This window comes from Spinacia oleracea, chromosome 5 (assembly GCF_020520425.1).
Source record: "Spinacia oleracea cultivar Varoflay chromosome 5, BTI_SOV_V1, whole genome shotgun sequence".
In the NCBI taxonomy this organism is placed as follows: Eukaryota; Viridiplantae; Streptophyta; class Magnoliopsida; order Caryophyllales; family Amaranthaceae; genus Spinacia; species Spinacia oleracea.
Genome location: NC_079491.1, coordinates 124,075,089 through 124,102,475, shown reverse-complemented (window position 1 = coordinate 124,102,475; position 27,387 = coordinate 124,075,089). Strand labels below are relative to the sequence as shown.

Below are 27,387 nucleotides of genomic sequence, written 5' to 3'. Positions count from 1 at the left end.
CTCACAGAACAGTGGCTCGTCATTAAAAAGGACGCCCATCTCAAAAATGACGAGGCGTACCTCATCAATCACCAGTCACTCACAGGACAGTGGCTCGTCATTAAAAAGGACGCCCGTCTCAAAAATGACGAGGCGTGCCTCATCAATCACAAGTCACTCACAGAACAGTGGCTCGTCATTAAAAAGGACGCCCGTCTCAAAAATGACGAGGCGTACCTTTTCAATCACAAGTCACTCACAGAACAGTGGCTCGTCATTGAAAAAGGACGCCCGTCTTAAAAATGACGGGGCGTACCTTATCAATCACAAGTCATTAAATAGTGGCTCGTCATTAAAAAAGGACGCCCGTCTTAAAAATGACGAGGCGTACCTTATCAAGTGCAACACTCATATAAAAATGGCTCGTCATAAAAAAGGACGCCCGTCTCGAAAATGACGAGGCGTACCCTATCAACCACGAGTCACTTGTAAAAAAGGGGTGGGGGTGGCCCGTCTTAAAAGGTGACGAGGCGCACCTTGGCAACCACAGGAAAAACACTCACAAAGGGGCCCGTCATTAAAAAGTGACGAGGCCAACATTAGCAAACATGGGTCACATATCAGGATATCGGCTCGTCACTAAATAGACGTCCACTATAGACAATGGACGGAGGAAGATTAACTTGCAAAAAACAACCTAAGAGAATACTCACCTTCTCCTCCAACTCGGCCTTGGCTTTCTGCATCTTGGCCTCATAGATGTCCGCCATCCAATCGGTCATATCGCCTTTCCCGGTATCCGCCGCCGACAACTTGCTCATTCCTTCCTCTGAGAACAAAAGAAATCCAAAGTTAGAAAAATGAATAAGACCAAGGCAGAGCGGCACATAAATTGGCATACAACCTCGAGTCATGGAATATCCTAAGCCTACGGCCGCTAGAAAAGCCTCGTTCCGAAACTGGCTAATGTGCGGCAACCACTCGGCCGGCACATGGAAACTCTTATCCACTGTTAAGTGATAAGTGTTGGCCCTGAACAGGACCATTATCTGATCCCACTCTTCGGCAGTAAGGGGTGGAAGGGGCTCGTCACGATCCATGAAGTTGGCGTTGCAGTTCCAACGGCTCATTCGCTCATACATCTCCTGGTCGTCCGTGTAAAACACGACCCACCTCTTCCTCCACATATGCCACTTGCTGAGCTTGCCGACCACTGTCTGGTAGGTACCACGGCTGCTCAGATTAAACCACCCTTTGGCGGCACTGGGGGAACGAGAGAGGGAGACCAGATGCAGAAAGGCGTTGAAGGACGGCTCCACGTCGTTCAGCGCACATTTGGCAATGTAGCCGAAGATATCCGCCCATGAGTTGGGGGTCAGCTGGGCCACCCCAATATTAAAACCATCTAACACCTCCACAACGAAGGGGTGTGGAGGGAATCTCATGCCGAGTTTGATTGACGCGGCATACACAGGGAATTCTCCCTCGGCAAGCAGGCTGACGGTCGAGTCCAGACCGGCCGGCACACGCATTTGGTACCCTTCCCCCACGCAGAGGTCATCCCTCATCTTGGCTCCGTGCCTGTCTAGCCACCGCATCCAGCCCACGTCTGGGTGAATTTCTGACGGAAGCAATTGGGCCTCCTCCCGTCCTCTGGGCCTAATAAGCTGGGGAGCAGCTTCTTGCTCCTCGGCGGCCGATGACAATGGAGCGACGCTTGGCTCCCCCACTGCCTGGCTCGCTGTACCCTCCGACGAGCTTGCCGCCTGCTCCCCCGCCTCGACGTACTCGTCGATCTCTTGAAAGAGTTCGGCAAATTCTTCGTCGACTGCCGAGGCGGTGGAAGAATATCTCTCCCTAGGAGGTGTCGATGCTCCTTCCCGCAAGCGCAGGCGCGTAGGATCTGCCGTTTGCTTGGTTCTAGCCATGCCTTCTGCATAGTGAACGAAGCACGGCTTAGGGGTGACCAACAATGAAGAAAAAGACGCGATTGGACGTCCGCCCCGACAAAAGATGAACGGCGGAAAAATCTTAAATAAAACCTTTAAACCCTTACCTAGTACTAAGAGGTCGGCCGCTAACAAAGAGAAAAATGACGAGAGGATAACAAAAACAAGAAAGGCGAAAACTAACCTTGAAAGATCTGCGAAGTACTTGGTGAAGAACAGGATGAGTATCGCGAAGAACGGGATGAATTTCGCGAAGAACAGGATGAGTTTGACGAGGAAAAGGATGAGTCTCGTGGTGGCCGGAAATCGCCTGATGGTGGTAGGAACACGGCGGAAATCGCCTATGAGAGCTCTGTGAAAACGAAATGTAAAAAAATGAAATTTACCCCCCCCCCTCTATATATAGGGAGGGGCAAAATAGAGAAAGGTGACACGTGTCACCCCCTCAACACCTGACCCAAAGATGAAGATGCAAATCAAAGATCAAGAAGCGATACCCGGAAAGTGTTTCTAGAAATGCCCTTCTTGAGGGGCAAATGTTGTGGGCAAAATTACCATGCCTTCGTGCACCAATGAAGATGTGACACCTGGCACGTATTGCGCCCCCTAAGCAGAAATCATGCAAAGTCTACTCCGGGGCATGAGTATTAATCTAGGTATCTACAATGTATGTATTTAAGTATGTATAAATGTACGTATAAAACCTATACCTGGAAAAGGGCTTAATTAGTATGTATCCCAAGTGAATTACTAAGCACAATAGGCCCAAATAGCCCACTATTGCTACAGGGGATCAGAGAATTGTAAGGAGAAAGGACACGTGTCCTTCTCCCATTCCCCAGCCAATCATGTAAGGGGAATATTAGGTCATTCCTACAAAAACCTAGTACTATAAATATTCCCACTTCCCTAGAAAAAGGGGTCACAATCAATACATTCTAGAGCAATTGCTGCTCTGCCTTCTCTCTACTTTCTCTCTCTATAAAAATACAATCTTGTTTAATCTTTAAAAGTTACCTAGAAACCTCCAAGGTATCTCACCGGAAAAACCCCACAACAGCTCCCACTCAAACCAATAAATTCATATGCTTTACTAATTTTAAATATAAAAATGTATTTCTAGTCTAACCGGAAACATACAAATTTAATTAAAATTTAAAGCTCATATAAATTTATAATTGAATCCAAAAAGTTTAATTTAATTTCAGTCGTATTTAAATTAATTCATGATTTTAATTTTAGTAAAATAATTAGAATAAATAAAATTTATTATAATTACAATATTCAAAATTAAAATCCAAGAAAATAATTTAAATTATTAATTTTAAAATTAATTAAAATTATGTAAACTGAAAATTTCAAATTAAACATTCAAAACGATCTAATCGCAACGCAAACACCCTACGCATCGCACGCCCATGGGCCACACGCACATAGCCATCGCTGGCCATGTGCGCGCAGCCCATGCGCTGCGTCGCATAGCTGCTGCTTCTACCTTTCGCAAGCAATCGCGCGAGCTGGTGCTCGCTGCGCGCGCGCCAGCGCTCGATGCACGCGAGCATGTGCTTGCTGCGCGCGCGCCAGCGCTCGATGCACGCGAGCCATCGCTCGCTGCGTTCGCTCGCTAGCGCTCGCTGCACGCGGGCCAGCGCTCGCTTCGTGCACTCGCCAGCGCATGCTGTGCGCGCTCGCTAGCGCTCGCTTGGTGCGAGCCAGCGCTCGCTGCGCGCGGCATCGACGCTGGGCGCAACACTCGTGGCACGCGAGCTTGCGCTCGCTGCGCGGGAGGCTGCGCGCGCTTGCGCAAGGCAGTGCGCGTTGTGGCGCAGCTCGCTTGCTGCCCACACGCGACTGCCGTGCCTTGCCTTCGCCCATGCTCATTCGTCCATTGCTCATAGCCCACGACACAAGGCAGGACTGCTGCCTTGTGCTCGTGCACCATGCCCTTGCTCATTGCATTCGTGCCGCATGGGCGACGAGCTCCCTTGCTCGTCGTCGCATGCCCGCACTATACAACACCCCTTAAGGGTAACACGTAGCGTCCATTGCTTTGTGCGTGCAAGTTATATGAACGAATCGCATAAAATTTAAAAAATTTATATTTAAAATTAATGACAAATTAATAAATTAATATTAATTTCATAATTTTAGGGCGAAAAATCAAAAATTTATTATTCAATTGATTTCCGATTAACATGGATTCAAGTCTAGGTCATAAAAATTTAAAATTTATCATAAATTTACAATTTTTATGGTGGCTTTTAATCATAGGTATCTAATTAAATTATAATTAATTATGAAAATTAAATTAATTCTAAATTATTCTAATTTTCAACAAATTTATCATAATTACAAATTAGATTGCATAATTAACAAGGCTAGGCATTCAAACTTGTTAAACATATACAGTAGGTCAATCAAAAATTCAAGATTTATCAACAAGAATCGCAAATATTTAATTTAACATCTTAAATTTACGAAATTTTGCATTCGAAAAACTAAAACCTTCGAAAAGTCATAGTTAGGCTTCGAATTTGAGAATTCTGGGTTCGGCAGAAAAATATTTTTTTTGTCAAAATTTTAGAATGCCTTTTACATGCGGAATTGACACAAAAAACACTCGATTTGGATGAGTAACGAAGAAACTGCCGAAAAACTGCGTACGTATAATTAAATAAACGCAATTTGCAATTAATTAACAATTACGAAAATTAATCACCCCTTTTAATTCTTGCAAATTTGTAATATTTAACCATGTTCATGCAATTTAGATTATGAAAATAATAAGAGGCTCGTGATACCACTGTTAGGTTATGATACATATGACAATTCATAAATCATGCGGAAAAACCATTTAGCCAGGAATACATATTATTTACACATAATCATATAGCATAGTTTAGATGCATACTCTTTGTTGCGTGCCTTCCCTAGCTGCGCCCGAACCGAACAAGAACAAGTCTTTAGGACTCCAAGTGTCGTCCCTCCGTAGATAGTCCACAGCACGTCCGGATCCGCCTTAAGATTGACCAACTAGAATCGCCCTTAAGGTACTAATAATTTTCGGCACTTTTAGGCAAGGAATGTGACTGAATTTTTCTCTCAAAAACTCACTTTGAATACTTGAATCATCTATGTAAATATGTGACCCTAGGCACCTATTTATAGAGTTATGGAAAAGGTTTTGGAATCCTATTAGGATACTAATTTATTTAATTATAATCCTACTAGGACTCTAATTAAATAATCATTATCTAATAGTTTTAGGATTTAATCATATTTCGAATCCCGATTGCTTTAGGATTCCCGCACAAGCATTGCACGAGCACCGTACACCCGCGCAAGCCTTGCGGCCCACGCTAGGCGCACAGCGCTCGGCCCACTGCTGCGCTCTCGCGCGCGCGCCCCAGGCCTTGGCTGGGCTTGGCCTTGCGCTGGGCCTGGTCGAGGCTTGGCATGCGATGGTGCGTGTTGGCTCGCTGGGCGATGGCCTGGCTTCGTGTTGGGCCTTCGTCTAGCGGGCCTCGTCCGATGCTAATTCGTAAGATACGCTTCCGATTAAATTCCCGATTCCGGAATTCATTTCCGATACGAACAATATTTAATATTTCCGATTCCGGAATCAATTTCCGTTTCGAACAAATATTTAATATTTCCGTTTCCGGAATTATTTTCCGATTCCGATAATATTTCCGATTCTGACAATATTTTCGTTTCCGGCAATATTTCCGATTCCGGCAATATTTCCATTTCCGATAATATTTTCCGATACGTACCATGTTTCCGTTTCCGGCAACATCTACGACTTGGATAATATTTATATTTCCGATACGATCCATATTTCCGTTTCCGGCAATATCATCGTTTCCGGAGTATTCATTTCTTGCCTGTGACGATCTCAGCTCCCACTGAAACCAAGATCCGTCGATTCCGAATATCCATAGATGGAGTATTTAATGCCATTAAATACTTGATCCGTTTACGTACTATTTGTGTGACCCTACGGGTTCAGTCAAGAGTAAGCTGTGGATTAATATCATTAATTCCACTTGAACTGAAGCGGCCTCTAGCTAGGCATTCAGCTCACTTGATCTCACTGAATTATTAACTTGTTAATTAATACTGAACCGCATTTATTAGACTTATCATTGAATGCATACTTGGACCAAGGGCATTATTTCCTTCAAAAGTGGGCTTGGAGAGGGATTGAGACTGTATTTGGTTTAAGTTGTTTAAGATCCAATCATATTAAGATTTAAGTAGGTTTCTAAATATTAAATTCGTTGCATTTGTTTTAAGTAGATTAAGGTTCGAGCGCGCTAGACTATAATCAATTAAGTGGATTGAAATTATATTTGATTTCAGTTCTTGAACTCCTTCTTTAAATAAAATTGATTAGGAGTAATAGATTAGGTTTAGGGAAAGGCTATCGTGTTTTGTTTTAGATTATCGGAAGTTGTCTTTTTAAAAATTTTATTCGTTATTTACAGCAGAAACCCTAAAATATTTGTTTTAAAATATTGAAATTCTTGCTTAATCTGTGGATGTATTGTTGTTATATGATTTGGTTTGCATATAAAGTTTTTTACTGACTTATCTGTTCTTTGTAGGCCGCTGCGGGAAAAGATTAAAGGCCAAGGCTTGAGTTACAAAGAGATTCAAATGAGAGGATTTTTTGCTTTCAGAAAAAAGAAGGTATTAATGTTGATTTGATTTATTAATTTATGGTCTTATAATGAGATTGCTTTTTTCATTTGATCTGTTTTGATGAATCTTTTACGTAATCTCAAAGGTAAGCACCTTCATATTTACTGGGTTTTGAATGTGCTGATTCTGCTGGGTTTTGAATGTGTTGTTTCTATTATTGATCAAATGTATGGATTACTTCAGGGGTGTAAGAAGAAACTAAAAAAATAAATCAAGCTTTGTTTTTTGGGTGGATTTGTAAATTCCCAATTTGATTTGGAGGGTTATTCTTGTGAGTGAGGAGTAGTATTTGATTTTGAGGATTTTTGCTGGGATTATGAGTTTTCAAACTCAGGATGTTCGTAGTGATCGTTCGAGGTTCTCACGGGGTCTACAATAGGAAGAAAATTAAACAAGTTAAATGCAAGCTAATACATGCCTCTGTATTCCTTTTTTAACCATTTATTTTGAAAATTACATAAATAGTGTGAAGTTGTGAAGGTAACCAGATTTCACACGATGACCACCATCAACTAGAGAGATTTATACATAAGTAATTACTTGTAAAAATCCTTCCCCTTTTTTTCAGCATGATACCAGAACCCCACATGAGAACGAGAGATTTGAGAAAATCGTTCATGAGGTAACTACAAGGAAAATCTGCAAACTTCATATGGAATGGGTTTTCTTAATTAAGTTTGTTATGTTACAAAGCCAATGCTGGAAGCTGCTCTAATATTTTATTGATTAGAAACTCATCTGACTGGTAAACGAAAAAAGGCATTACCTTCTCACCAGTCATAACTAAAAAAGGGAGGGGACAGGGGATCATGGTAAGAGAAAAACGTCACGTACTATATAACATAAAAGGCATATCTGACATGGAAGGCTTAATCCCTTCGAAGAGGTACCTTATTTCTAATCCATGAATTACATCAATTAGTTTAATCACATCAATCCTTGATCATCATGACATCTATGATAATTGTTTCATTACTTTCACCCCAATTATATTACATAAGATGGTATGGAAATGATTTTACATTTCATCTAAATTACATGAAACTGTAACACAAACAATTTGTGTACAATGTTCCTTGAATCTAGATATCCAAATTCTGAAACTTTATCCTTATTAATCATTTTCCTAATACATACATGATTTTTTTGGTTAAAATAGAGGCAAAATTGTCAAAAAGTATCTTGTTTTTTGGTCACTTTGTGCCAAAAATGTTCCCTTACTTTGAAGAGATTGCCTTACCCAGGCCTGTACCTGCTAATATTGAACTCCATGTGCAGACCTTGGGGGGTTAGATTTCCTATATCTCTCCTTGTGCAAGGACCCATAATATTTTCAATGCAAACTAATATTGAAATATCCTTTCTGCGTTTGTATTACTTATCGCTGAGTGTTTATTTTGCCAGGGATTTTTCTTAGGATTTCGTCCTATGTCAAAAGAATTATTTTCTCCTTTAATGATTTGTCCCAAGTTTCCTATTCGTTTTACCACTTTATGTGAGGTTATGTTGTCTGTTATGAGTTTTTTTCAGTGCTTCATTTTGCTAATAGGGATTGTCCTGGTAATTATGTGTTTCATGATTGTATGATTCAATCTGATATTAAATGGCAACCGTGCTTGTGATTGGGGAGAATATGTTATTGAACTGATAAGAGCATAAGATTGTAGCTTGTTTTTGTGTGATATATGAGGGTGCGTCTTTTATGAATTAAACTGATATAAGTGAAATTTAATGGAATACACTGTCCAATTTATATTATTCTGCATTTTCAAAGGAAACCCATGAGGTTAAGCTATAGTGAATCTACAGAGAATTAACTTCTTATGGTCATAATTTATCCCTATTTGAGATTCTGAGTAGTAACCAGGAAGCACCCCTAAAAGAAATCAAGGTCCAAACTTACCTTCTTAAAACTGGCATTCTTAATTACTCTTGCATCAAAATTCTCGTATGTATGTAGATTTGAAGCTTCTTAACTCTTGTTTCTAAGTGATTCAGGTTACAGTTGAATGATGGGTTATGTTGTAGACTTGTAGTACCTTTCTTCTAAATCAAACAACATTGGACAATGTTGCACTCTAACGGTTAAATATTACTCTGTACTAATAATATATACTTCCAATAAAATATAAATGATTAGATGAAAAATATTTATCCTCTTCATTTCTTGTCTTGCTGGAAATGGAGTTTTGACTACTTGTTTTCTAGGCTTTTTGTTCTTAATTGCGACTTAGATAGTTAGATTTGGTAACTGGTTACCTGCTGATAGGTGCTGCTTGTTATGATTGAATTCTGGCGATTTGTTTTTTGTTTATTACAACAAAGTCATATCATTTTCCTTATTTTTTTATTTAAAATTTATGAAAACAGGATGACTATCTTACGGATGTCTAAGTTGTCAAAATTTCCAAAAGAGAGGAGAAAAAAGTAGAGGAGATAATAACCGACAAAGTGAAAGACAAAGGTACATATGTGAGTATCGAGATGAGTTTAATGAAGATCATGGATCTAATGCTGAAGATTAAGATCTTTCCGACAAGTGGAAAGAGATGAATTTTGCATTGGAGTCCTCTAAGGTATTATTGAAAGATTAATTCCCCTTTTTCTATAGGTCTTATGCTAGGAGTTTTCTACGATGGTTTTTATTTTCTATTTTTGGTGTCTCTTTACTGTTTCCTTTTTCGTTTCTTCCTTTTCTTTTTGTTTTTGTTATTGAAGCATGCTAGGTAAAAACAGACTTTCTTCTCAATTGTATGAGAAAATTTTCTTCTTAGGCATTTTGAGTATATAAGTAGTTGTATGTGTATGTATCTTGTCTAATTTTCCACCCTTATCCGTTCAGCTTGCCTGTAAGTTGTAACTTCATGTTGCAAAATTCTTTACAAGTGTAAGAAGATGACAGTTTGTTGTAAGAAGTAAATTTATGTCCAGTATTCCTCTCACTTTTAGGTAAAGGGAATTTTCTTTTTCCAAGATAATTATATACAAAAACTTTGCAGGGAGAAATCTGGAATAAGGTGTTTAGAGCAGGCTGAAGGTGAAAAGAACGCTGTTAATTACTTTGATTTTGGAATCTATGCTCAGCTTTTACCTTAAGCCACAAATGAAGGTATTGGTTTTTGATTGTTTAGGTTTATGTAAGTGGTTGATCTTTTCACATGTTTCTGCCACTATGATGTGAATAATTGATAAGTAACGTCTTAGTGAAAAATTATAAGTTCCTTTCTCCTCTTTCTATAGCTTTCTATGTTTAGTATTTTCTATTGGCCCTGTCATATTTAAGATTAGTTTTAGCTTTTTGAAGGTTTATCATGCAACAATATTTTAATTTTGATTTCATTGTGACTTCTGTTTTGATTTTTGTATCTCCATCAACATTGATGTTACATGTTTTCTTTCCCGAATCTATAATATGCTGCTTAATGTTGTACTGTTTATGGAAAAGGCTGCATTTCTTTTAGTGATAGTAGTTATTATTTGTGTCAGTAAAAACGTGCTCCGACAACAATTCTTCTGTAATTATATCTAACAGGGCTAAGCGGCCAAATTAGCATTAGCAATCTGAGCAAAAGTTTCTAAACTCTTCATTGGCAATGCAGGTGAAGATGGAGAAGTAACTGTAACTTATTTGCTTCTCGGAATCTGGGAACAAAAGGAGTCTGCTGCTCACCAGATAATGACAGCTCTTGGTTTCAATGACGAGAAAGCAAAAGAGCTTTCGAAATTTGTAAGTTTCTGACAGTTTTACAGAAAGATCATTCTTTTTTTCATTTACCTCTCAGTGCAATAGCAATAAAGCAAACCTTCACAAGGTTTATTTCTATGCCACATTAATCATTTTATAAACCTCATTCCCAAAAAAACCTTATGCTTACAAGTTACAATAGACAAACCTCATTCCCAATAACAGTGCATTGGCTAAACTTGAAAATGCGCTGTTGAGATGTCAGAACGTCTTGTAACTTTTTTGCAGAAATATAACCCTCGTAGACCCTGGTATGTATTCCTTTTGTTTGCAACTTCTTGTATGAAATTATATGTTGTTTAGTTAGAATATAATTTAGAATAAAGGTAACAAGCATGGAGAACAATGTGATCAATGGATCTTGTGTCATGTAATATTTATTATCTGATGATAGCTACGAAAGCTATCCTATCGGCATGATAGTTTTTCTAGATTTATTTTCGTTTAGATTAAATGCTATCAAGATTTCTGCCCAATTTGAGTAGAATGACACTTTGTTTGCCTTTTTCTTTTGCCCTAGGAGTATCAAGTTTTGACACCTTTGTGCTTCGGTTTATCTTTTACTTTATTATATTTTTATGCAGTTTCTGTTGTGAAATGGCTGTGCCTAGAGATCTGCAATTAAACTCCTGAATTAAGTAACAAAGTCAATTAGTTGCCTTATTTCTCGTATGGTGTACTTGTACGAGCGTGAAAGTCCAAATAAGCTGATCTTTTGAGTTTTTTGAAAGTCATGTACCTAGCATTTAAAATTAGATTTTGCTTAGAATTTTATTCAAACATGTAGATTTCTTGATGGTAAATTCCGTGGGAAAACTGATTGCACAATGACGCAAAAGGGATTTGTTAAAGCTACAAGCAATTGCAGGCTTGGAAAGAAAATGACACCTTCACATTAGAGTTTGGTCTGCTATTTCATTCTCGCGCCCTTTCTGAATGGCTTCTAATTTTTCCCGCCAGCAACATTAATGGCTTGTCTTGTATTTTATGTTGGACTAGGCACCAGCTGCATGTTAGTAATGATGCAGTTGCATGTTAATTGTTGTTATTTGGGCTGGATTGCTTTCAGGTTTATGAAATAATGATTCATATACCAAACTCATAAAATCTTTATTATTGTTTCTTCCCCCATATTCATATTCCCCCCCCCCCCTTCCCTTCCCCCAACTGTACTCATTCTTGTTTCTTTTTGAACTACAATGAGCTTCCTTGCAGATCTTGGGGGTCTTTACTGCATAAGTATCTTGGGGGTCTTTACTCCCATTCCTTTCCCCTAGAATTAATATATGCCCTTGTTTATACGATGATCATTATGTCTGAAATTCACTTCCTCACATAAGTCTATTATAGTGCATGATACATTGGTAATTGAAGGTGTGTCCTAAAGACAGCCAGCCACAAGAACCTTACAGGCTGTTGTTTTTGTAGATTGTGGAGCTGTGGACCAAGAGAAACTTTAGGTGTGATTGTGGAAATTCTAAGTTGGACGGCTTCATCTGTAAGATTCAGTCAAGTAAGGACATAGAAAATACGGAGAACTCTTATAACCATAACTTCAAAGGTACACATAGTACTTGTGATTGCCCTTATGACGTTGCACATGGACAGTCATCTTAAAGCCTATTTTGGATTAATTCTTCACTGGTTTCTTTTTGTTGGTTCACTTGAATGGAGTTAAATAATACTTTACCTAATTAAAGGACAATTTGTAAATTTTCTTCTTCCCTTCTTGGCCTTGGCTATTTACACCAGTCTCTTGAAATGCTGCTTTATTTATCTATTTGATTTGGTTATGGTCAGTTATATGGCTAATTGGTCTAAACAAGTATTCAGTCTATCATTATTGCTTGCTGATAAACTTCATGGATTTTATCGTGAATATGGGATCAAAAGACCACTTTCTGAAGATCAGGTTTTCAGGAATATCAAAAGCCGACATAAAGTTACAAGCCATTTGGATAAGGTACAGTTCTATTCTCCCATGCATGGTAGTAATTGTAGTCGTTTACCTTCTTCCCTTTGACTCGAGTTCTGATGAATTAATCTGTTTAACCTTGCATCCAGTTGATAAAGTATGTAATGTATACATGGGGCACTAGCTCATTACTTGAAGAGAATAATAACTTTAGCCTGTGGTTGTGTTAGGGATGCCTCTCACAGAAATGTAGAATCCTTACACAAAAAAGGAGTGATCGAGAAATTAGTTTGCGTGCCATTAGTTTTGACAAGAAAGAATAGTTCACATCAGGAATGATAAGTATCTCTTATGCAATTCTTGTTTGGATATACAATTCCGACTGAAGTTCTCTACACTAATTACTTTGTTCAAATCTCTGCATATTTAGATTGTACTTGAAAAGCGAATTTTTAAATTATCTCTAGCATTTAAATGTCGAAGGTTTTTAGTCCCTTCCTAATATCCCTATTGGTACCGTTCTCTGACCCCTTCACATTGGAGTTTGGGATGTTGTTTCATTGTCACTCCCTTTTTTAATTGCTTCTACATTGCTCCCCCTAACTTACCTCAGACTACGCATAATTGTGTGGGATCAAACTTGTAATTGTATTGTTATGAGCTGAACTTTCACACGATGACCAAAAAACACAATTGCGTGGTCTGAATAGTCAGCCTAGGTGTTGTATTGGGCAAGTAGGAATAAATATTTAAATTCACAAAACTGTTAAAAAAAGGTAGGTTGGGGGGATGGGGGGTGGGGTTGAAATACAATGTAAACACAGGATGTAGGTGGGTTGAGATGTAGGAAGGACTGTACTTTGTTGTTTCTGACTTTCTACCGTAAGAAAACTCGGACTGATATTGGTGAATTTTTAGACTGGGAAAACAATGATATGGAAGTACAATGTAAACAAAGGATGGAGATGGGTTTTGAGGTAGCAAGGAATATGAACATCTGGTTGTTTTTTACTTTCTACCTTAAGAAAACTCAGTCTAATTATATGAGATTTGTAAATTGGTCCACCATTGGTGGATTTTTTAGAACTTGTAAAACAAGTTGATTTGAATAAAAAAAAGTCTATCAAGTTGTGAGGTGGTGTAGATTCTTTGGCAATAGCTCTAGCCCATCTTCTTGTAGCTTTTAGATTTTCGTAGTTCTATATATTTCGTATGAAATTTGTTGTGAATGTTTTTCTTTGATTTGATCTTAATTGAACTATATTGAACTTGTGTTGTAATAGGTCTTCCATAAAGATCAAGATTATGGAAAATAAGCAAGCAACGTGCAACAATGCCAATGTTCCTCGAAGTTAAAAGTTAAATGTTATTTCGTTGTGAAAAAAAAATGGTTCTCCCTGCAATATTTCAATTTTGTTTATGTTGAAATTAGTTTGTACAAAATGCTGTATTTTTCAAGATTTAATTGAATTATTAGATGTATACGGAGTATGATTTATTGATAAATATTTTTTGGTAGAAAGATATTAGGTGTATGTTTTGCTTGAAATTAAATGAAAATGTAATTTCGTTTATATGAATTACAACGTTCAAAATGGTTATGAAATGACAAATTTATCTAATTATACTTTTCGATTCATAAAGTGAGTGGTTTTTTCTTGTGATTACAAAAATGGTTTATGAACATATTGTAATTTCATATAATATATCAATTATAGTTTCACAAATAATATCAATTATAATTAATTTCACAAATAATATCAATTATAATTAATTTCACAAACAGATTTTGCTACCTTGGGGGACGGCGCGCGTTAGCGCGCCGGCCAACAACTAGTGAGAACAAATAAACAAAACCAACCAAAAAAAAAATCCAACAGTAAACGTCAGTGGGGAGTGGGGGTACGTGGGGGGAGGGGGGGGGGGTTGAATTAATTTAGGGTTGATAATTAGGTAGTTTATGAACATAAATAAGCCTTTACATATGAAAGTAGCTTATGCAGTTATATAGAAATACAAATAAGCGTACAATAGGTTAGTATTTATATTTTTTCACAGAAATGTTCAATGTTTATCTTAAACACCAACGTGGATATATTTTATCCAATTTTTTTTTACAAAAATTCACAACAATTATCTAAAATTATATTTATTTTATCATTTAAAAATATGTTTATCTTAAACACCAACGTGGATATATTTTATCCAAATTTTTTTTACAAAAATTCACAACAATTATCTAAAATTATATTTATTTTATCATTTAAAAATTTCAATCATTTAATTTTTTGACATGGAAATCCTATGTGGATGCTCTCATTGCTCTTCAAAAAACTCCCATATATATATATATATATATATATATATATATATATATATATAAATATATATATTAGATTGATACTCCATATGCGATTAGAAATATGTTTACAAGAGGTGTCATTGATATTTTAATATTCCACATGCAACGTTAAGCTCTCCAAAATGGTTATTGTAGCATTCCACATGCAACATTAAGCTTTCCAAAATTGTTATTATAGCATTTTACATGGAACATTAACAATGTGCTTAGGTCGCAAATGGAAGGGGGGCATCTCAGTGAAAAACAAAGACAAAAGGAAGGGTGAAAATATATTGATAAGAATAAGAGAAATAAAACAAATAAGGAAATTGGGGGTATGTAGGTAATTCCACTATTGGGTGAATAAGAATTGAAGTTTAAGGCTTTATAAGTGTTAGGATTTGCCAAGAAAATCATAGGTGGTATAATTCTATTGATAGAGTGTATGTAAGGTAGTTATTACTCCTTCTGTTCCACAATTATGTTCCAATTTAGAATTTTGACATTATTGACAATTGAAGAGAATCTTCTATTTTATTTCCAACACATAAGAAAAAACAAATTCATGTGGGGTCTTGTTTTATTTGTCTTAAAGAATCTATAGCTATACTAAAACAGAAGCCCCTAAAAGCAAGCCTGACACTTGTCGCGCTCACATTAAAAATTTTCCCGCCCTTTTTACTTCCCCTAAATTAATGAACTAATGATAATTAAATTAATCAATTAATATTAAAAAATGCTAAATCGGATTTTTTTTTTGGTGAAAATGAGCCACAAGGGCAATATAAATTACAAATGGAGGCGAGGGGATTCGAACCTGAGACCTATTGTACACAGGCCCTCAGTCTTAATCGGATTAGCTGGTAAATAAAAAAGGGAGAAAAAATATCCTTACCATATTGTTGTGGGATCTTTTTACGGTGATGACGTGTCACGCGTTCCTCGGAGGTATCAAGTATGAGCTGGCACGAACTTCTGGCAACCTGCAAAACAAGAATATTCCCGTAGGAATATTTCCTCCGATGCCTAAATAAGTATGGGCAAGAGAGAGAAGTAATTTTATAGAGAAGGCAGAGCAGAAATAGTTTTAAGGTAGGTGAGAATGAATTGATTGCCCTTTTTACCTAGGGATCTGCACTATTTATAGTGTTAGGGTTCCTTGAGAATTGATCCCTAAATGCTGGCTGCATGATTGGATGCTTTATAAGATCGGGACACGTGTCCGATAGTAGGAAGCTTAATCAGTCCTGTTGGACCTTTTGAATATTGGGCTGGCCTGCAAGCTTTGGGCTTTTAGACATAATGGATCAGGATCCTTTTAAGCAAATAGGTCTCATAGCCTAAGTGATGGGTCTTGGATCTGGATGCGGGCATTGGCTATGCATGGATTCGAGGCATGCCTGTTGGTGGGCCTTTGAGCCTCCTTTATGGGCTATCATACTACAGTCATGTGGCACTCTTTAGTTTAAGTCACATCATTTGCCCCTCAAGGAGGGTTCCACTTGCCCATGTGGGGTAGGCTTCTTGACATGGTGGAGTGCCACGTGTCACTAGTAGAAAAATTGTCAAAAGCTCCCACTCAAAAGATGCTCTTATATTACAAGGGCAACCTTTAATTTGAATAATAATTTTTTTTTTTTTTTAATTTGGTTTTTGTAAGGTCTGTTGATAAAGGAAAAGCGCATCATTTGTAATTATCTCTCTCCTCCTCACACGGTCACTGACCTCATTGCTGCTTCCCTCTCTGCTTAGCATCTCCTTCTCTCTCCCTACCACGCATCTTCTCCTCCCTTCGAGCTCCAATGGTGATTGTTCTTGTTGCGACGGCGGAGCGGGTAGTGAAGGTGGTGCTTGTGGCACAAAATCTTGCTTAGGGTTTCGAATTTGGGAATTTTCTTGGTATGAGATTATTCAAATTTATCACTTCATGTTCTGAACTTTTGGTTTGTACAGGTCTTGATTTTTGTTTGATAATTTTTCAGTTTTTTGCGAATTTTTGTGCAATTGATTATGCGAATTATTGCTCGAATTTTTCTACTGATTATAGAGGATTTTGCTGCAAATTACTTGACTTATTATGCAATTTAAGATTCAAATTATTGTGAGAATGTGTGCTCAATTATTCTTCGAATATTGTTGTGCAATTTTGTTCCTCGAATTTGTTCTGGGATTTTGCGATTTGGTTCCATGAAAATAATTGTATGTGTTAGCTCAATTTTTCTGCAAGATTAAGTAAGCTAAATTTGTAGCAGATTCAGTAAGTGCCTTGTCATAGTTCTCAAGATATTTGTTCACCTGAAAGAAACCCATTTTAGTATTCACGAAGTCAAGCCTATCATCTGATGCAATAAAAGTTAAATCTATATAGGAAAATGGGAGAAGCCGCTTCAAATGAATTGCCTATGAACAAATTTATTTTCAATGATAGTACTCAGAAGGCAAGGACTACTAGGATAGTGGGATGTGTGGAATTAGAGAGAACTCATGGTCAGAAAGCAGAAAGTTGCCCAGGCTGCTATATTAAAAGACAAATCTCAGCTAGAAACTTCAATTAGACCTATGTTAGCTGAAATTTTGTATATGTGGTAGGAGTTATAAATATCACTGAACAAAGGCAAGATTTTCAGAATGATCTTGTGTCTAGATCAGATGTTAATGTTGCAATCTATATACTGAATGAATTAATAACCTAGAGTGTGTGCATCAATATGTTATATTTGGACTTAGAATGTGATAGCCTCTTAGGTCTCACCCTTCCTAAGAGGTGGGCCCCAAGACAGTGTCTAATACTGTACTGAATGGCGTAGTTCTTGTTGGGCAGATGCAAATAAATTGTCTGCGAGAGTATGGATGTAAGCCAGGTAAAACTCCTGTAAATATTGCGACCTTGGTATAAACGAAGTATTACTAATAAGAAAAAGTTACAAAAAATAAGGAACATGTTGGTGAAAAAAGAAATGCTATATTTAGGATCCTAACGTAGTCTAAGCAGCGGCGAAGACAGGGGGGCTCGCCCTACAATATATAATTTTTTTGACAGCATTACACATTGTGGACTTTTGTTCAGTGGTAGAGGAACGATTTGGAAAACTCATAACCGAAGTTTTGTGTTTGCGGGTTCAACTATTGCTTACTTCTTACTTTTTTTCACTTTGTACTTTTGATGCCAGCTAATGCTTACAACATAACAGGAATCAGAAAAGCTGTTTAAGAGTCTGCTACTGGGTCGCAGGCGATCTTGTCTTTCTATTAATCTCTTTAAAAAAACGAAAAAAAAAGTTTCTCAAATAGTAACAGGAAACAAGACAGCCCCTTTCCAGCTGATACGAAGCATTCTTATCATCATCCTCTATCTTATAGAAAGTTCTCAGAATATTCACAAGAAACAAGCTAGCAAGTGTTGTCACCCCTTGACTGAGTCCAACACAGATGGTCCACTGGCTAGCCGAGCCGTGAATCCCGCAAAGAAACTCCAACAAATCAACTCACATACAATAACCTTAACCAAGAAGCAGAAACACATTAGGTCCACACTTGACTCACCCTCTAAGGAAAAATAAAGGTCTACCTATCCTATATTTGTCATTTTGTGAAATTGTTTTAACTAAAAGAATTCAAACAGACAGTAGAGAAGTTAGCTACCTGTAAAGAAGGCCAACAGGAAAAGAACATTCAGGAAACAAATATCCAATGAGGATTTTTAGCAAAGTTCAAAAGTGGGGCCTGAATTTACATCATACCCCCAGTTCAAAGCTCTTTCTTCTTGTGTCATAAGCTTCCTAAATCCAAATAAATAATGGAAAAAAAATGAGAAATTAAACTTACTGTGGCACAGTTGAAAAACAGATCAGGATTTCCCTTCATCTTTTCATCTTTCTCCTGAATCGTGACAACACAGCCAACAGAACACACTAAAAAGTCAAGAACTTGAGACCCTCCATGGCTCCATCAGATTCCATACAATTAAAGAACTATTACACATTTGCATCATATCTTTATGAAGGACATCATTAACGGCTCAACCCCTCCGGCCTTCCTTCCCCCACCCCCTACCGTTTTCTGATATAAATGCCTCCTTTATCGTTAAGTTCTTGAGTATAAAGTCACATTTTTCTCGCTTTTGCTATTCTCATACTTTTTTCTCATCTGCTAGGTGTTTAACTGTGACTTTGAAAGAAAGGAACATTGTTTTTTTTTAGTAAGAATTGTAAATAGCCAGTTGACCTTTGCTATTGATTTTCAAGTCCGACTATTCTGTTTTTTCAAGAAAATGCTGGAAACATCCTTCTATTTTTACCTCATTCAACCACTTTCATGTGACGGATGAAACTTGGCTTTGCGGCTTGTATCTCTTTGATTCTGCTATTATTGTTTGAAGACCTTAACATTCTTTTGCTTAGATATTGCTCATCGCCTTGAAATGGTCTGCGTTATGATAGAGAAGTTGCAGTGCAATGTTTTTTATGCTTTCTTACAGAGGGTATGTTTCTTTGGCTGCTAAGGGATTCTCTTATCCCTGTTATATGTAGTGTCTTCCTTTTCTTGTCCTGTCTTTCTTGTTCTTTATTGTGTAACTTTTATAAGCATTTCTTGGATTTGATTGTGTTGTCTTTTCACAATATCTTTTTGGTTTTATACATTAGCTGATATTTTAGGGTTTATAATGTTGAGGAGAGCCTTAATGCTGATCAATGTTAAACAATTATCTGTTCTTTGTAGGAGCATGTCGTTTTAACTTCACTGCTGCTGAAAGTATAATGGGAATAACAGCAACGAATTGCATGAACATATCTGATTTTATTATACATGTATATTGACAATGATTAATATGTGTAGCGAATAATAAAAACTCTTAGGATCTGTCACTTGCTGCCTTATCTTTTGAGACGATCCTCAGCATTTTAAACTGAAATCCTTCTTGAATACGAAGTATGAAGAATCACATAGTCGTATTGTTAGTTTCTCAAATTGTAGGTTATTATATAGTGGATAGAACGCATATATGAATACGATGTAACTGTGTATGCTCCATATCAACAGAAAAACCTGATATGGCTTCTTTATGATTAGTATCACTTGGCGGTTATGGAATAGTATTAGTCTGACGTTTGCGCCCTCGAGGCCTAACCTGCTGCTAGTGGTATTCTTACTTACTGCACCATATTGTAATTATTAATATTAAAATGCTGCATGTGACTCTATTCAGGTTATCATGTTTCCTCTTGCTATGTTTTGCTTTAGTCTCTAGTCAAAAAACTTACGTAAATGTCTAAAAGACAGTTTTGAATGAGGTAATTCGTTGCATCTGTCAAGGTTTCCTCACAAGCTTCCTTTGCTGGTGAGTAATATTCGTGTCAGTTGTGCCTCTCTGCATCATCCTGTTAAAGTTGTTTTGGGACTGGTAACTGTGTCTTCTATGTTATGAAGGGTTTCTTGTAATTGACTTCGTAAGTAGTGTGTTATGATTAGTATGTGTAATCATTGTTCAAAGACCCCCCACCCCTGCTCATCTTTGCTGGATTGGAATTTCTATGCAAAGTAAAACTCATAAGTCTTTCTTTGACATTCACTAGGTCGCATCTAACAATGGGATCACTTCTGATTCCACCTCATCTAATCAGGGTGTCCCCAACGTCAAAGGTGAGACTGGTCAAGAGTCAGGTGCTGGACAAGATGTGTATAATCCACCTGCTAGCTATTACAATTATTATTATCCAGGTTAGACTTTTGTTGTACTTTCTTTCTGTGTACTTATTCATAGTATGCTTCCTGGCTGAAATGCTATGATGAAAAATAAGTTTGCTTGAAGTTTAATGCAAGTGGTATTAAGTATTACTTCAGTTACAAAACAAAAAAAGGAAAATTGATTAGAAATAATTCAAATAATACTTCGTCTGCATCTTTAATAAAAACAGACTTAACTAAGGAAATACACAAAGTATAAGGGGTTGTTTGGTTGACATCTAAAAATTGGGGAATTTGAAATTCATGGGAATTTATAAACTGGCTAGTTGTTTGGTTGACATAAAAAGTAAAAATAGAGGAAGTTAGAATTTATTATACTTGTCTCGGTATGACCTATATCAGGCCAAATGAGCCTTAGATGTGCATAAAGAATTTGAAATAAGTCTTAGTAACCTCTAAGCCTCTAACTTATCATATCAAACATAAAAAAGATTTAGAAAGTGTCCTTAGGTTCATTTGTTGATATTTGGGATCGAAAATGCCATTTTTGACCATAAATGACCTATATCGACCCAAATGAACCATAGGCGTGCATAACGAACTTGAAATGAGTCTTATAATCATATAACTAATCATATGAATTATGAAAAACGTTTAGAATATGGAAATAGGTTCGTTTGTTGGTAGTTGGGATCGAAAATGCCATTTTTGGCCATAAATGACCTATATCGACCAAAATGACCCTTAGGCGTGCATAACTAACTTGAAATGAGTTTCATAAACATTTAACTAATCATATTAATCATTAAAAAGGTTAATAATTTTAATATAAGTTCGTTTGTTGGTAGTTGGGATCGAAAATGACATTTTTGGCCATAAATTACCTATATCGACACAAATGAACCATAGACGTGCATAACGAACTTGAAATGAGTCTTATAATCATATAACTAATCATATGAATCATGAAAAACGTATAGAATATGGAAATAGGTTCGTTTGTTGGTAGTTGGGATCGAAAATGCCATTTTTGGCCATAAATGACCTATATCGACCCAAATGACCCTTAGGCGTGCATAACGAACTTGAAATGAGTTTTATAAACATATAACTAATCATATTAATCATTAAAAAAGTTTATAATTTGAATATAAGTTCGTTTGTTGGTAGTTGGGATCGAAAATGCCATTTTTGACCATAAATGACCTATATCGACCCAAATGAACCATAGGCGTACATAACGAACTTGAAATGAGTCTTATAATCATATAACTAATCATATGAATCATGAAAAACGTTTAGAATATGGAAATAGGTTCGTTTGTTGGTGGTTGGGATCGAAAATGCCATTTTTGGCCATAAATGACCTATATCGACCCAAATGACCCTTAGGCGTGCATAACGAACTTGAAATGAGTTTTATAAACATATAACTAATCATATTAATCATTAAAAAGGTTTATAATTTGAATATAAGTTCGTTTGTTGGTAGTTGGGATCGAAAATGCCATTTTTGACCATAAATGACCTATATCGACCCAAATGAACCATAGGCGTGCATAACCAACTTGAAATGAGTCTTATAATCATATAACTAATCATATGAATCATGAAAAACGTTTAGAATATGGAAATAGGTTCGTTTGGTTGTAGTTGGGATCGAAAATGTCATTTTTGGCCATAAATGACCTATATCGACCCAAATGACCCTTAGGCGTGCATAACGAACTTGAAATGAGTTTCATAAACATATAACTAATCATATTAATCATTAAAAAGGTTTATAATTTGAATATAAGTTCGTTTGTTGGTAGTTCGGATCGAAAAAGCCATTTTTGACCATAAATGACCTATATCGACCCAAATGAACCATAGGCGTGCATAACGAACTTGAAATGAGTCTTATAATCATATAACTAATCATATGAATTATGAAAAACATTTAGAATATGGAAATAGGTTCGTTTGTTGGTAGTTGGGATCGAAAATGCCATTTTTGGCCATAAATGACCTATATCGACCAAAATGACCCTTAGGCGTGCATAACGAACTTGAAATGAGTTTCATAAACATTTAACTAATCATATTAATCATTAAAAAGGTTAATAATTTTAATATAAGTTCGTTTGTTGGTAGTTGGGATCGAAAATGACATTTTTGGCCATAAATTACCTATATCGACACAAATGACCCTTAGGCGTGCATAACGAAGTTGAAATGAGTCTTATAATAATATAATTAATCATAAGAATCATGAAAAACATTTAGAATATGGATATAGGTTTGTTTGTTGGTAATTGGGATTGAAAATGCCATTTTTGACCATAAATGACTTATATCGACCCAAATGAACCATAGACGTGCATAACGAACTTGAAATGAGTCTTATAATCATATAACTAATCATATGAATCATGAAAAACGTTTAGAATATGGAAATAGGTTCGTTTGTTGGTAGTTGGGATCGAAAATGCCATTTTTGGCCATAAATGACCTATATCGACTCAAATGACCCTTAGGCGTGCATAAAGAACTTTAAATGAGTTTCATAAACATATAACTAATCATAAGAATCATGAAAAACATTTAGAATATGGATATAGGTTTGTTTGTTGGTAGTTGGGATCGAAAATGCCATTTTTGACCATAAATGACCTATATTGACCCAAATGAACCATAGGCGTGCATAACGAATTTGAAATGAGTCTTATAATTATATAACTAATCATCTAAATCATGAAAAAGGTTTAGAATGTGGATATATGTTCGTTTGTTCGTAGTTGGGATCGAAAATGTCATTTTTGGCCATAAATGACCTATATCGATCCAAATGACCAATAGGCGTGCATAACGAAATTGAAATGAGTCTTATAATCATCTGACTAATCTTGTAAATCATGAAAAAGGGTTAGAATGTGGAAAGAGGTTCGTTTGTTGGTAGTTGGGTTCAAAAATGTCATTTTTGGCCAATATAATTGTTTTCGCGACCAATATAATTTTTGTTTTCGCATATGAAACTTAATTTAATTTATTGGTTTGCATGTACGGTGTTCTTTTAAATGTTTTCAAAACTCCAAGGGAGGGGCCCTTTACCAAAAAAGAGTTGGATGAAGTTCGAGACAAGTGGGCTACTTATTTCAACGATTGTGAACTACCCTCAGTGTAATAATTAGAGAAGACTTGTAGTTATCCGTGACTCTTACATTATTTTGTTATTTATCGATTTAATTAATTACATTTGAATTAATTCGGTAATATTATTGGAAATTTAAAATTTATATCATTTTTGAGAATGTCAAGCTGATGTTTGATGAAACAGAAATTATATTGCAAAATCAGAAATTATATTGCAGAATATTAGGAATTATATTGCAGATTTTTTTTTTTTTTCTTATAAAAAAAACTCAAAAGTTGCCCTTGTTTGCAACAAGAGCAACTTATGTGCAGCTTATAAGGTGCCCTTATTTGCAACAAGGGCAACTTATAAGTTTCACATAAGGTGCCCTTGTTTGCAACAAGGGCACCTTATAAGTTTCACATAAGGTGCCCTTGTTTGCAACAAGGGCACCTTATAAGATTATAAGTTGCCCTTTTTAAGGGCAACTTTTGATAATTTTACAAAAGTGACCCCCCCCATTGGTGGCACTTACGAAGGGCAACTTATAAGCCACTTTTAAGAGCAACTTATCAAGTTTTTTCCTCTAGTGTGTGGTTGCTTTTCAGAGCCTGGTTTCTCTTTTAAAACCTGCAGAAATCGCTTATTTTCTCTCATTTTCCTTTTGTTATTTCGAAGTGATTTTTGTAGAAAGAGAAAGTGAATTCTTTGTCAAAGATCTTCTTGTGTTTGCATTGGGTGTTCTTGGATTTTTCGTTCAGTGTTCTTGAAGCTTGGACGATTTTGCTTAAATCATTTCATCAGTTTGATCACTCTTTGGTTAGTCTTTTCAATAACTTCTTGTTTCTGTATGCTTATGAAATTTTCTTTGCTTTTGATGTTTTAATCTCTTGGGGAGGCGTCCTGCTAGTTGCCGCGCTCTTTTTTCCTTTTTTCTAAAGTCAGACGTCATGTTCCCTATGCAGGACGACATGGCTCGTATTAGGCAGACAGCCAACGTGGGTGCATGGGCAGCGCCGCGAGAGAGGGACAACAGGGTTCCTTTTTCAAGCCCGTCCCAAGGAAATAGGGGTGGAGTTATCTCCTCCCATCATTCAGGAGACGGGGCTTTAAGGGCGGCACGTTCTTCAAGAAGAAGAAAGAGTGTGGCTCGCCGTCCTCGTGTCCCGCGTGAGGATTTTGAGGATGATTCCTCCAGTTCTTCTGACGAGGAGTTTGCAAAAAATCTTTCTCCTATGGTTCGTGGGAAAGAGGATGTGGATTTTCTCCCTTCTGACATCCTCCCCAGCATGAAATGGTTGAGGTATCTGAGGGAGCAGGGACGTGACTTTGGACGCTTCTTACTTTTTCCCCGGGGTTTTAGCTTTAGGTGTCCTCGTCCCCATAGTACTGTAGACCGACTCTCTCTGGGCGAGGTTGCTGTCTATACGGCCGCTTTTAGGTTGGGTCTTAGGTTTCCTCTGCACCCTTTTGTAATGGACGTCTTGGAAGGTTATGACATTGGCTTAGCCCAACTTACCCCTAACTCTTGGGCGAACGTCTTTGGGTATATTGCTAAGTGCGTACTGAGTGACGTCACTCCTTCTTTTCCTGCTTTTATTAGGCTTGTAGATATTGCCCCTTCCTCTCGTTCTCCCCAGGGATGGTTAACTCTATATAGCCGACGGGGATATACGACGGTAGTGGGTAAGACCTCTAGCTGGGTGTAGTGGAGGAAAAAGTGGTCTGTTATCCGAATGGAGGACCTCCCACTTTCAGAGCGTCTTTCACGGTGGAATTACCGGCCCCGTTATTTTTCTAGGGATGACGCCTACCCTCGTCTTTTGTCAAGGGATTGGAGGCTCATAAAGCCTTTATTTCAGGCCGAAATGTATCGGTTGTCTTCGAAGAGTCATGCGTGGGTGCCCAATAATTGGCTGCCCCATGTGGGTCAGTTTACCAACATGGTCTTTCTCGCGGCCGTTGGTCTTTGTCCCTATTTGGATAGAGGTAGTTCTCGTAGACTTTTCACTAAAGCCTGGTTTTCTTTCCTTTTACTAACCCTCTTGGTTTTGCGTAGGTTCTTCCATGAATCGCCTGTCCCCTGAAGACAAGGGTTTAGTGGACGTGCCTACCTGGTTGTCCTAGGTGTATACGGATGACATCCTCAAGGCCATGGAGGCTAAGAAGAAGGACTTTTCAAAGAAGTCCGACGAGGGTGCCTCTGTTGATGCTGCCAAGGTACGTCCTGATCATTTTTGATGTACTTCTGTATTCCTTTTAAGGTCTATGCTTGGTTGTTCATCCGTTTCATTTTCAGGAGCCTACTTCGACGGCTACGAAGAAACGTCCTGCGTCTTCGGCGGTGGCTCCTAAACCCAAGCGTCCCTTTTTCAAGAAGCTGGGCACTGCTGATGCTGCAGCGAAACCGTCACTGGTGAGGCCGTCCGCCCCTCTTGCCGGGGAAGAAGGAGTCCCTCCTCCTCAGGCGTCCACCCTTCCACGTGAGCATAAAGAAGCATCTCCGAAGGTGACCACCGAAGGAGATGCTGCGGCCAAAGCGGCCGTTGACAAGATGGTTGCTGACCAGGTTGACGCCCCAGGTGCTGCTGCGAATGTTGGAGGAGCTACTACTTCCTCGTCAAGAGAGGGGAAGGGCAAGGAATCCGAAGGTCCTTCTGCTGGGGACGCCCCCATGCCTCCACCAGCTCCATCGACTGGTTAGTGTCTTAGTACTTAGGACGTCATGATAACTTGGTAGTTTTGGTATAATATTTGACATTTTGATATTGATTCAGTTGACATGTTCAAACGGATGCGGCGTGCTGAAGTGGCGAACATTCCCCCATCAGGCGGGTTTAGTTCAGAAGAAAAGGATAAGATCCTTTCGGACGTCTATGATGCAATTCCCGAGGAATATGTGAGCTCGCTTCCTGGAATTGATCTGGGGTATTTTAGGGCCATGCAGTCCCTCGTACTTGATGTAAGTTTAGATGTATCTTCTTTTTTTTTTTTTACAAAATCTAAGTCTATTTTTGGTCACGGCAGCTCTTCATCCGTTGTGCCAAGGGTAGGCACTACTGCTTTGACATGCATAAAGAGATGCTAAAGCATAAAGACCAGATTGAGAATCATGAGAAGTATGCTGAGAAGAAAGCCAGGTTGATCAATGCGGATGCAGACAAGAAGATTAAGTCCGAGGCAAACGCTCTGAAGAAGGCTGAGGAAGACGCCCAGGACTATGAGAAGAAGTTGTTGGAGCATGAGGAGAGGTTGACCGTGCTGAGAAAGGAGTATTCCTCGGTCTTAGAGCGAGTGACCAATTTCTCTTCCAAAGTGGACGCCTTGGAGAAGAAGCTCAAGGCTACCCAGGATGAGATTGAAGCCGTGCCGGGGGAAGCTTCTAGCTCTTTCAAGCCTGGGGAAGAGTCCATTTTGGAGAATGCTCGGCGGGCATGGGATCAGTCAATGGATGGGAAAGACTTCTCCTGTTTTAAACGTCGTATCTCATACCAGATGGCCGTCTCGACAGCTAGACGCCTTGGCCTGGATCCTCCTGAGTTTTTTAGCGAGGGGGGGGATGAGGACGTGGAGGAAGAGGAAGTGAATTCCCCTAAAGGCCAGGATGTTCAAGACGGGAGCTCCACAACCCCTCATTGATAGATGGTCTTTGTTAGTTGGTTTAGATGGCGCCGCGGGCGCTTGTAATAACATTGATGCCTTTTGGCATTATTTATTTGGGTTTGTTTCGCCTTGTGGCGTGTATGAATATTTTGTGCCTCCTGTGCACTTGTTTTTTTTTATTCCATTTCAGTTTATTACTGATTTCTTAGGAACTCTCTTTTTGGTCCATTGGTGGACGGTTACCCCAGTGTTTTAGATGATCAGCCTAATTTGGAGCGCTAATCTAGGCCACTTCTCAGGCCGTCAACCGACTAGTCTTTTTGTGACGCCTTCAAAGGAGAAGGCGTT

At 37.9% G+C, this 27,387-nt stretch overlaps 1 protein-coding gene across 9 annotated transcripts; it reads left to right on the top strand.

The window, feature by feature from the left end:
- Positions 1-16,266: 16,266 nt before the first annotated feature.
- Positions 16,267-27,251, top strand: LOC110775649 (uncharacterized). 9 transcript variants are annotated; one of them, XM_056828054.1, is made up of 8 exons: positions 16,267-16,535; positions 17,458-17,497; positions 19,037-19,116; positions 20,210-20,354; positions 25,496-25,656; positions 25,736-26,135; positions 26,214-26,398; positions 26,464-27,251. In XM_056828054.1, exons 5-8 carry the CDS (start codon positions 25,591-25,593, stop codon positions 27,073-27,075), a joined length of 1,263 nt encoding a protein of 420 aa, XP_056684032.1. In that variant the 5' UTR covers positions 16,267-16,535; positions 17,458-17,497; positions 19,037-19,116; positions 20,210-20,354; positions 25,496-25,590; the 3' UTR covers positions 27,076-27,251. The 9 variants fall into 9 exon arrangements, with proteins under 9 accessions (XP_056684032.1, XP_021835950.1, XP_021835951.1 ...); XM_056828053.1 differs by lacking the exons at positions 17,458-17,497; positions 19,037-19,116 and adding exons at positions 24,115-24,255; positions 24,402-25,425 and having other exon boundaries at positions 16,269-16,535; XM_021980258.2 differs by lacking the exon at positions 17,458-17,497.
- Positions 27,252-27,387: the final 136 nt, after the last annotated feature.